At 39.6% G+C, this 12,537-nt stretch overlaps 1 protein-coding gene across 1 annotated transcript in view; it reads left to right on the top strand.

The window, feature by feature from the left end:
• Positions 1–12,537, top strand: part of BANP (BTG3 associated nuclear protein) — a 126,143-nt gene that overhangs the window by 60,100 nt on the left and 53,506 nt on the right. The window contains exon 8 of the mRNA XM_053448751.1: positions 2,120–2,287. Within this exon, the coding sequence (XP_053304726.1) occupies positions 2,120–2,287 (168 nt within the window). The remainder of the gene's footprint in view (positions 1–2,119; positions 2,288–12,537) is intronic.

Genomic DNA, 12,537 nt, shown 5'->3' on the forward strand with positions numbered 1-12,537 from the left:
ATAGTGTAAAATATACCAGGTTACATCAAATACAGCCCAAAGCAGAAAGATTACATTTACTGAGCTTATGTCCTGCGTTTTATCAACATCTTTTAGCTGTCCCTGAAGCCTTGGTCAGCAACATTCATGTTGCTTTTGATGATATTCCCAGGTATTATGTAAAATGTTTGTACTGATTTTTTGGTGGCCCCAGAAATCAGTGTTTTTTTTTGTGACTAATGAGTTCCTTTAGCCTTGCTTTTGATCTTATAATAAATAAGGCATTGAGGCTATTCATGTATAAAAGGTGTATTCATGACATTTTACAGTCATACTTTCTTGAGGTCTCCAGTTAGTAATTTTTACCAAAAAAAAGGGCAAGGTTTGGGAAAACATTGCTGGCAAAGTATACTCACTGGGAGATCAATCTATTGATCTTATTAATCCTTATACAGTGCTTTAAAAGTTGTTTCCCAACAAAACGCGACAACGGGTTTATTTATGGTTCAGGAGTATGGCCGTAGGCTGCTATTAAACAAGCCTTGATCTGTTAATAAATCAGGGGATTGAAACATCATGCGTCCAGAGTAATGGGGGCATGGGACAATTTCAATTGGGTATAATATCAGTTGATTTTTTTTTTTTTAGTAAAGCCTCTTTTTTTTCAAGTTAGAATTACATGAATTTATCTGTCAAATCCATCAGACACATGCCATAAATAACAGTTACAATTTATTGCTGGATAATTAATATCGAAGACAGATATGTCTTTAAGGTCGGTATTTGTAGTAGTCTAATTGTAGTATGGGCGCAACATACCAAAACCTTGGCAGTATGTTAGAAGCATGATGGGATTTATAGTCCACACAGTTATGTCTGATCTCGAATGTTTTTTCCAATGTGGTAAACTGAGAACACAGCGACGGTTATGGTATTTGTATATAATGTGCCGAGGCCAGAGTTTATTGGAAAGGGCTTGACTTTCAACCCAATTTGAGTTGTTCCCACTGTACATTAACATGAAAATGTCACTATTAGCCTTGGCTCTTTTCCACAAATTGGGTATATCACCCTGGAATCTGAGCGCGTCTAAAATATGTGAAATCTCCAACGCGTATAAAAATGTACAACTGTGATTTAAGAATATGTTTAGATATCAAAATATGTTTACCTCCTGCCAAAAAAGCGAGCTGTCAGACACTATAGTTCATGTCATTCTGAGTTCAGCGTTCAGCGATACACACTGCAGCCCCGGGATAAGTGTTTCATTCCCACATTTTAACCGTTCTTTCTCATCTAATTTCACCCTCACTCACTTAAACCCTCCTTCTGTTCACAATACTCAGCATCAAATGGAACTGTAAAGCCTTTTAGGGACGATAACCTGAACCAGTACGTTTGTTACATGCCAACAATTATTGGCATGTAAGGTTCAGGTGGAAGCAATAGGTAGGGTATGAAGCTTGTGTCATCTGTGTTTAAAGACTAGGTGTGAGCAGTGTTTGTAATATAAACTTGGTGTGTGAGCAAGTGTGCAAAGTTAAGGGTGTGAGGATGCTTCAGTGTGAGCAGTTTGTCATCTGTAACGTTTTGGTATGAGAGTCTCCAGTGTGTCTTCATTGTGCTAAGTAATTATTAATGCTTGTTATTCAGATCAGAAGATAAGTGTTCTGTGTCTAAAATGTTGGTGTGAGCAGCCTTAGTTGCGTAAAGTTTGAGTGTGAGCAGTCTTAGTTGTGTAAAGTTTGGGTGAGCAGTCTTAATTGCGTAAAGTTTGGGTGTGAGCAGCCTTAGCTTCGTAAAGTTTGGGTGTAAGCAGTATCAATTGTGTAAAGTTTGGGTATGAGTGGTCTTAGTTGTGTAAAGTTTTGCTGTGAGCAGTCTTAGTTGCGTAACGTTTGGGTGTCAGCAGTCTTAGTTGCGTAAAGTTTGGGTGTGAGCAGTCTTAGTTGTGTAAAGTTTTGGTGTGAGCAGTTTTAGTTGCGTAAAGTTTGGCTTCTTCATTATGAGAAGGTTCGGTTTGTGCAATGTTTGGTTATGTCAAACATCAGAAGCTCTTGTTTAGATGGATTGTTGATCAGATCTATGGAAAGCTTCCATTTTAACAGCTGTTACTCATGTCTTCCTTTTCTTTATCCAGGTCACCTTTTCCACAAGTTTAGAATCACAGAGTCTGATTGGTATAGAATAAAGCAAAGTATTGACTCAAAATGTCGAACTGCCTGGCGGAGAAAGCAGCGCGGACAGAGTTTGGCGGTGAAAAGCTTTTCCCGGAGAACACCATCTTCATCATCATTCAGTGCATCAGGTAACCTATTCTGTCTAATGCTACATTTTAGGTCTACAGAACCAAGCCAAATAGTCCCAGTAACTCCACATGCTGTGTTACCGAACTCCCAGTTATATCAGCAGGCACTCGGAAACCTCTTTGCAGTAATCCAGACTTCTAAATCTTTATAGTAAAAATCAGGTTTTTGGGTTCTGCTCTGATGCAGATGGGAAAGATTGTCATAGAAGGTAAGTGTGCCGCTGGACTCACACCAGCTTTGCTTATGTACCAGGATATTGTTGACTTTTAAAGCATTTGCACGGGGCATTCCTGGCCCCGGCTTGTGTTTTAAAACACAGTGTTGTGGAAGAGCTCTACTTATATTAAAAGCAGCACTTTGGCTAGTAGCCCGGGGAAAGAGGAAACAGAATTTATTCCCCTGCACTAGTCTTTTGGCCGCTCGTTAAGAGTAACCACTGTATCTTCTGCAAGGAAGGCCAAAATCTGATTTTGTTTCTCCAAATGTGACTCAATTCCAATAACCTCAAATGAAAAGAGAAAAAAAAACTTAAATATTATAATTACAACCATCTTTTTCTCGCAGTGGTAGCATAAATTAGAAAAAGTTAACTGACACGAGTAAAGTCAAAGTATTAGTGCCTCATTGAGACAGACGTATCACCTCGCAAGGAAAAATGTTTCCAGCCTACGGCACAAAAGCCGCTTCCTTGTGGGTCCATGACATCTAATATTGGGTTAATGGGGACGGATTAGGCTAAAGTGATGGCACAGCATGGAGGGAAATGTTTGTGTAAATGAGGAATAACAGGTGAAGAAGATATCTCTGCGTGTCAACCACCATTAAACCTCCAAACCCGATTACACCATACAAAATGTCGTTGACCATATTTATATAAACCTTTTTTGATGTGATTTACAAAATAGTAGAGGTAATTGAGCTGTTGACCTCTGAGCTCAAGGTGTACGTGTTACTGGCATTCATTGGATTCATCTGGCCGCGTCTCCAAGCCCTAGCGATGCTGATTTCCATCCAGTTGGATTTCTCACGCAGAGTCAGGGGGTGGACTTCCTAGAAGGTAATGTAACTACTTGCTTATGGGTGCCACATCCATCCCAGAGGCCAACAATTCTAAATGTTAAACACATTCTCTCGCTGGTGGTTTGGACGTGCACCAACTTCTAACACAGAATTCTGCAACCCTGAATTCTAGCGGAACAGAGCTGCCATCACTTCACGATTGGCAGCAAATATACCCCTATGTGTTGCCATTGAGTTCAGCCTCACTTGGGACACATCGGGTACTAACCTGTCTCTGACATGATGTATGACATCAGATGTTTCTGGCAGGTTTTGGATTGGGCTGAATGCTAACAGTTCCTTTTGGGCTGAAAATCCTCTTTCCTGCTCGCTTGTAGCGCTTTTCTTCATTGAACGACCCTGAAGAAGCAGAAGACCAGACCATATGCACCACTTAAAAAACTTAATTAGGTATCAAAGTAATTTATTCCTGCCAAGTACCTGACCCTTCTGCCTACACTGCACTCAAACTAAAGGTCCTGCTTCCTCTGTAGCTGATGGCGTTTGTAGATAGACTGAAAATCTGAAATAACCGGGCAATTGTAAGATCTGTCTGTAGCCAGCAACGCTCTGCTGTCATTGAGGCGCACACACCTGGTTTTCAGGTGTCTAGTCCTAAGGCATAACAAAAATCCATATCTACTCCGACATGCAAACAAACACGCAGCGCCAACATTTTTAGAATTATTATCTTTGCCTTGCAGGCGTAATGTAAAAATGAACTGCATATCAGGGAGAAAGAAATGCGATTTGTATATACAATTGGCTTTTTTTATTTGTGAATTTGTACGTTAATGCTTTATGATTGATATATTGTATTCCATCCCAACTGAATACCGAGAAAAATACCCCAGCTTAATAATTTCCATGGATCCCTTATGTTTTCTTTTTGGTTGTCGTTTGTGGTTAATCTTTCACATAAACGCTCGATCTTTCATCTTTGGAAGAAGTAAAAATATCTGATTCCAATGGGGGAAAGAAACAACATTATCTTCTGTTCCCTGCTTTATTTTTCCACTATTTTTTTGCCCTTGATTTATGTTTTGAAACGACGACAGGCATCTGGGGGGAAAAAACATAATTTTGATAATTGCTTTGTTCTTTTGATGCACATTTTTCATCGGAAGGAAGAATCCATTTTTATCCGATGCCAAGCGATCAGATCTGGTCGGTTTTATTATAGCGAAAGAATGTTTAATGGATTCATGTCGTCTCAATATTCCAAAATGTTACTTGTTTGCTTTTGCGCAGACAAATTAAGTTATCCTGCGTACGGTTTTACAGACGTCAGCTTAGTTCAGTACTCGGAAAATAAAAGTTGGCCCATCGGCCTGTTTTGTAGAACGTTTCTTCTTGAAGACATTTCCTAGGGCAGCTATGTGTCTATGGCACTAACGATATTTCCCAACAACTCTGCTGAAAGTCTATTCAATGCACCCAAAGCCACCTAATGGCCCCCAGACAAAGTGCTCTTCTTTTAAAGCATCTATTTTTAAATTTTCTCCTGTTTCTTCTCGTAGTAACCAAAAATGATACAATTCTTATCCCTGCTCCTTTGGTTTCCATGAGTTTAAAGGCATTGGAGTTGATCCGCTGTGATTAGCTGAGATTTTAAACAGGTTACTTCTGGTAACGAGGCTTTTATATACGCATCCATTCATACACTGGGATTATAGCCGGCGGAAAAGGGCCATCGCCGGAGAGCCACAGCGTCTATTCCCGAATCTAAACCCCGCGTCAGATGCAGATAAGCTCCAACAATGTGAAATGATGCATTGTTTGCTGAGCGAAAACAATCAAAATAATATAAAGATATAATATATATAAAAAAATATATATAATATATATAAAAAAAGCGTAATCTCTAGGTTTTAATTATTTAGATTAACAAAGGGCCACTCAAGGATGAACTTTACCTATGGATTAGCAAATCCATGAAAAATATAGATATCCGGTTGGGAATTTTTGCAAAAGTCTGACTGCAGAAGGAAATATAAAGGAACGCAAAATATCAAATTGTTTTCTTCCATATTAATTAACCTCCAGGGTCAGGAGTCCTCGACTGAAGAATGGAAACAGTTCTTTTATTCCAGTTTTTTATTCCTTCCACCTGTTTTTTTTTTCTTCTGGATCGGCATATCTTTCGATATCTTTGGGAACAAATACCAATTGTGCAGAGATGCGTTTTCCCCAATTGTTTTAAACATATTCAGTCTTTTTTTTTTAATTACACCCCAATTTGCCGGTTCTCATACACAGCACCAAGTGCTGATTTATTATCGTTTGTATTCTTACTTTTGTTTTTGCGGAATCCCAGACTTTAAAACACTAACGGTAGTGATGGTTCGAGCAGACTCGTTTCAGCTCTTAAACTACAAAACCAAATGACCAAACGTCGATCTCTTCCAAACCACAATCGAGAGGCCAAGTTAAAGATCACTTAACGCTGGAGTTATTTATTACCACTGAGGACGTCTACTTCTTTAATAAATCGATAACTCCCAAGCTGTTAATCTTTCTCACGTCTGCAGTTCAAAACATTTTTGGAAATAAGGAAAAATATCTGCAATTCTATTCATTTTTCTCTTTGTATTTTGGCTGAAAACCCCCCAAATAAACAAACATATTTCTGCCCCGTGGTAGAGACAAAAGCATTGTTATTTCTATATATTTTGATATTTGTACGGCTAGTCCGTCCCTAGATAATTATGTCCCATTAAGAACGCTTCGAAGTTGGGACCCATTAACAGAACCCGTGTGCAACTTTACTACGGCAGCACAGATGTTCGCGCATGAATCTTTATCTCAGTGGGGATCGTAGGAGACAAAGCCAGAATTTCAGTGACTAATTTATTTTATTTTTTAATTTAATTTGTTTGGGTGCACAGATTTGTGAACGCTCATATTTCACTTGTCCGGAATGAATTCCGACTTGAACAACATCACAGTCTTGGATTAAACTTAATTTGAAACATTATTCTTTGGGAAAGAAGTGGCCAACGTGAAATCCATGGTTGTTTGCTTCCACTCTATAGCGGTTCCAGCCTGCATCATCTGTTCTGGCTTTTAAAGACATCAAAAGGTCCATCTGGGGAGCCCAAGCTGGGCGGACAGTTTGGAGACTAGGAACTTGTTATTTGGGGGTATTACATATTATTGAAAATATGAGGGGTCTTATTGTCTGTATTACGGGGGCATATTTTATGGAACTCTCCGGGAGCATGAAAATTCACATTCCGACTCAACGCCCATTGGGCTCATCCACTAGATTATTTATCGTCATTAGGTCAAGGCCAGTTTCAAGTTCACACGGCTCAGCGAAGGCCCTGGAGAATTTTTATTACATTTCAAATTAATTTAACGTTGAACAGGGAACGGCAGAACAGCCAGAACTGGCATGTGCGCATACTGGCTGGTTGTTAGAATAGATTGGTACAATATGTTTTACGCTTTTGATTGGCAAAGATTTATTTGTAATCTTTTTTTTTATTATTTTTTTTATATATTCGACCTGTCAAGCCACATTAAATCTGAAATTTCCATTTACAGGAGGAAAGAAACTTGTGCTGCTGCTCTCTTCAGTGTATTTTTATATTTCAATTTATTAATTTTTTTGATTTTATTTTATATAACTGTGTGGTCTAGCTTTGGAAGTAAATACATTCCCTATTAGCTTAGTTTTAAAATATTTTAATATATTTAATCCATTTTTTTTTTACGCATTTTTTTTCGACCCCGGAATAAAAATTGTTTGTGATAATTTGTTAAGTTTAAACACAGCCGTAAGTGATATAGTTTGACTTCTTGTTTCATAAAGTCATTCATTAACATAAAGTTTTGTGGTTTGGCTGTTATATCCCTTGACTAACGCCAGTTTAGCTCTTCACAGATTGCGAGCAAATGTATACAAATGATATTTTTGGGCTAAAGCTTTTTTTTTCTTCTTCTTCTCCTCGTGGTGATGATTAGATTTTGGTTTGCATGCGCGTGTTCTGAAAATGACCCCACCGCCGCACCCAGAGCTGTGGGTTCGTGAACAGAGCTTTGAGGCTGCCGATGTTGGCTACTTAGTCTCACTTCTACTCGCAGCTGGTTGCCAGTTGTAGGGATTGGACACAAAAACATTGGACATTTTTCCCCCCATCGTCTGAGCCTCTGCTACCAAATCTATGGATAAAGACATATGGCTCCTGAAGACGAGGCCAAGGACCGATTTCACAGAAATTGCCCCGAATGTTTGATTCCTTTGGGAAATCTGTCCCCGTGTGCTTTAACTTAACCAAGAAGGCTGCCTTTTATCAGATCAAGCATTCCAAATTAGTAAAATTGTTCACAAGGATAATCCTGGAAGCGGTAGAATAGAATTTTATTCTATGCAAGCTATTACTAATAACATTTTGTGAGTCCGCATGCCTTTGTCAGGCCCTCTAGCATTCTGATTCAGAAGCGGTTCATTGCCTACCAAGTTGCACACGCTTGGTCCCTTTAGAATGTTTTGTGTTCTCTTGAGAGAACCCCCCGAGTCGTGCTTTTCCTAGACTCCATCATAGGAAAAAGTGAAAAGCTAGCATCGATTTCACAGAACGTCAGGCTCTCGTAGCGAGCAATTGGAACAGATTGTTGCGATCACAGAGAAACAGGGCTCCAGTGTTTCCCCTGGCATGGAGAGCTGGAAACATCTCACTGGGTTGTGCAAGAGATTTTGACCGCTGCAGTTTGTACATCTCATCCAGCTTTTAATCTTCGCAGCATATGCCTTGCTTTATTTTTCATTTCTCGAGGGCTGCGTGCCTGGCCTTGTCAGAAAAAGTTAGTTTTTAGTCTTCGTTACAAAGCTTAGCCCCGGCTGGTGTTTTGGTATAACATGCCTGCCGCACTTGGTTCTGTCAGGAGACCTCTGAGGTCCATCTAAATCCTCGTCGGGTCAGAGCTCTTCTTTTACAGATCGGTAAATTTACAGTTGTTAAAAAAACTCAGTTCTGGCCAAGAGATGAAATATTTACTCTTTAGACAAATTGATTATAGAGCCAAAGCTTTTATTCCTAGATTGCATAACAAATTACTTTGAATGTTTAACTCTCAGCCTTTCCCTTTGGGACCTTCTCTCTTGAACTTAGCTCATGGCTCTAGAATTAACGTTCTTGGTTATGCATAAGCAGTATCTTAAGCGCCTATACAGAAATGTAATATTTTTCTGAAAAATACGAGTTTGTCTAACCATGGAAACAAGGCGCAATGGGTAGCTTCTAGCCAGATGCTTCCATGCCTTATACCAAATCCTCCAACCGGAATCCTCCGATATCTACGTTCTTTAGAGTCACCACAAAGGAACGCAAGCAAAACCTTCTTACACGGGATTCTAGGATTAACGACAGTCCTGATATTTGAAGTCTGCTCCTCGTATTGCCAGCAGGTACTCATTTTATACGCGAGGCAGCTGCCATCGGGTGAGAGGGTGGCAAGGTCCTCGACAGACCAAAGAGACCTCTTTTTCTACAGTTCTGGTCTATGCTGATCCAGCACCACGACCCACAGATATTTTTGTTTTCTAGCAGGAACTTTTTTTTTCCAAGTGGATTTAAGGAATTTTTCTAAGTGGATTTAAGGAATATGAAGTAAGCAGGCGTACAAAAAGACCCGAGCAAGATCACACAACTATAGATACATTTATTTTACCTGTGTGCGGTGGTGTGCATTATATATATACATATATATATATATATATATATATATATATATATATAATCACATAATTAAAAACATATATATTTAAGGAGCTATCACTTCCCTGAAATCATGTATCATAGGAATGAAGTTACAACCAATTAGCATTTGTTTGCAAACACTGAGATTCTAGAACGTTGTCGTTATCCAGTAACCATTACACACTTAAAACTAATTTTTACGCTTAACTTAGAGGAACCGATACTTCCAAACCAGCTAAGAGAATAAAACATTTACTGAAGGATAAGTTACATTTATAAAATAATTCTTACCATCGGGTGTCTAACTCTTTACCGCCAACGTCATCCTTATCATCTCATCCGGGATATAAAATGTGGACGGTGCAATCTTCTGAACGTAACGTGGATTCTTCGAGCGTCTCGGGATCAGGGAGCTGCCCTTATGGCAGTAGGCAAATATCTCTTAAATGTTATAATCAAGTATTTTTCTACTTGACCTCTAACCGTATAACCTTTACATGTGTTCTCTAATGCTGGTACTTACTTTGGCGTCTTCATTTAAGTTGAGATAAACGGTAACCTTTCTAAGTACTTGCCATTTACCTTTAGAGGGAAAAGTGCAGCAAATGCCGAAAAAAAATATACAATTTGGGTTGGAGAGTTATCTAGAATTAAAACGTATGCTAGCAAATGTGTAGAGGAGACGTCAGTGATGGGAAATGAGCGCAGAACTCATATCCAAATTTATTTATTTATTTATTTATTATTAATTAATAGCCTTTTCCAATATTTATTTGATCAACAGGCTCGTTGTAAGCAACGCATGCGGCTTATAAACTAATAAAATGATGTCAGTTCTTTTGCCTGCAAAAGAAATATTTTCATGTCGCAGCGTGAAATAATGCTCTGAATTTTTGTCAGCCGCCGTAGGATTGGGATGTGTCATTATGTTACGAGCCCCGCGTTAATCACCTTCAGTAATAATTAATCATATTGCCACCGCGATGAAACTCTTGATATGTAGTCCTGTATTTAATTAAAAGAGCAGTCCCTTTTTGAAATGAGGAAATAATCTGATGCCGACACGCAAGCTCGCTATTCAATCTGCGTCTAATTTATTTTCGCACCAATGCAAGGGAGTTAATATTAGACACATTCCAAAAATTCAGCCTTTAGAGGCACGCTAGGCTCCCCCCCCTCTCTTTCTTGAAATAGTTCTCATTTTCAGAAGTAAGCAGAGCGATATGCTTTAAATAATGATTGATTAAAGGTGCGGACTAAGAAGTGTGATATGGAAAAAGCCCACAGGTTTGGCTCCTGGGTAAGGAATGTTTGCAGAAGGGTTAAAAGGGAGCCGCCAATACCTCCTCGCTGGCAAGTGCTGTCTTGCCATAAGAGTCCCTGAATTGTGTGAGCGGGGAGAGTAGAAAGATGTTTAGGAGTTATTAGTGAACACACATATTTAACACTCAGAAGATATATATATACGGTTAAACTTTTTATAAGATATCTCCAAATCAAGCAGTGGAGACATTCAATATATACCAAATTAACACCCAAAAATCACATTGGAGAAAAAGTATTGCTTCTGATGAGGTTGGACTCAGTGATACGGATATAGAATCCCCCATGCTTAGATTACGTCATTACTATTACACCGCAAACGGCAAAAGATGTCTGTAGCAAGCACACTTGCACGTTTTCACCACTAGATGGCAGTAGAGCAGTGGAGATCTATCTAGGTCATCTCTTCTCTATGAGATCATATGGATTGACTCAACCTACTATCACAGAGAGGATCCTTAATGTGTGAGCCATATAACACGCCGCCTTTATGAGTATTGCTGCTTGTACACAGGTGATGTCACCGTGCATGCTGTCTTTTCCTGTGATCATTCATATATAGAGAAACCAAAGGCAGAATGCACCTTGCAGCAGGTCTTTCTGAAGATATCAAAACCATATGACCAATAGTTAGGCCATCAGTGCTTACACCGTGTTAAAGTGAGCAGGATACATTTTTCAAAAAGCAATAAAGATATCGCATTTAGCTTTAGACCCAAAGTTTACCAATAGACAGCAAAAAAGAGGTTAATCAACATAGACATATCCATATCTAAGCCAAGAGCGATACAGGAATCAGGTGAGCTGGGACATGTTCTCCGAGCCGTTCCCAGCCCTCCTGCCCCCTCAAGTTACAGGCTTATGGAGACGGCCTCAGCTGTTCAGCCTCATCCCGAGTGCCAGGGATTCTCTCACATATCAAAATTGTATATTGAGAGCCAGAGAGTTTACATTATGGTGATTTATAACTGTTGACATATCCTCCCTTCAAGCTGTGTTCTATTCATGTTTGTTTTGTTTTTTTTTTAGGGAAAAAAGTTTAAAACTGGTTAGACATTACTTTTGCTTAGCCAGATAATCTGGAGGATGGTGCGTCTCATAGAGGGGTCTGTGAAGGCAACTTCAGGCCAGACAAACATAAATACATTGTTTTTGGCTATTTGAGCAAAGCTTTACCTTTTTTTTTGCCCCCAGCACCTTCATTTCTCCATGGTTACCTTCTGTTTGATCCTCTAGAATGTATCTATTTCTCTTTTCCCAGTAATGATAGCGTCTCAATGGGCTCCATACACCGTTGGTACTACGTAACTGGAAAATAGCACATGCGTTAAATTATTTATTTTGGTTTTAGCTGCTCTGGTAATAATAAAAATCATTTTTCTGTTCACATCTGTAAGGACAGCTGGCAGTCGGCTAATGCGAGCCGCGTTGAGCCGTGATTGTAAAGCCTTTCTATTCCTTAAACACGTTGATGTTCTCTCTGAACTCCCAGTCTCTCGGGTTCCGAGGAGGAAACGATCCTCGTTAGAAGAGACCCTTTGTCCCAGCGTTCTGCGTTTGCGTCTGAGACTCGTGTCTTGGGAAATGTGGCTTATCTCATCATAAAGAGTTATGGGCAGGTACATGGTCTGCAGCTCTGTCATCTCACCAGGGTAATAATTGTGCTCTGCCTAATAACCGGGTGTCGAGAGCCAGCTTAAAAATGAGCGGGACGTCATCGCCTCTGACTGAGAATTCCATGTTGTCAGTCCTCGCTGCCCTTGACGCCTAACAGCTGTAGAAGTCGATTTGTGTGTTTCTGCTCCTAGTGCCACCCACCGTGTACCGGAGACGTCCTGTGTATTTTTTCCTGACCTATCTCGGCCAGTAACACCTACTCAACCTTACCGGGGGCCATATGCCGTCTCTACACCTGCCAGAGAAATATCCCGCGCCCCACCGGCTTGGAGAGTTCTTCCGTAGCTAGAACGTTCTCAGCTTCCTTTACCGTATTTTACAAGAAAAACACACACTTTCTAATAACAGGGTTGTCAAAGTAACAAAAAATGATAATACAAAACAGAGGAAATTATTGCGTATGACCAAGCCGTCAATTTCCTTTAAAAACTTTACATTTTCTCCAATGGTATTGGAAATAACGAGGTTTTTGAGCGGTGTATATT

The sequence above is a fragment of the Spea bombifrons genome, chromosome 10 (assembly GCF_027358695.1).
Source record: "Spea bombifrons isolate aSpeBom1 chromosome 10, aSpeBom1.2.pri, whole genome shotgun sequence".
NCBI lineage: Eukaryota > Metazoa > Chordata > Amphibia > Anura > Pelobatidae > Spea > Spea bombifrons.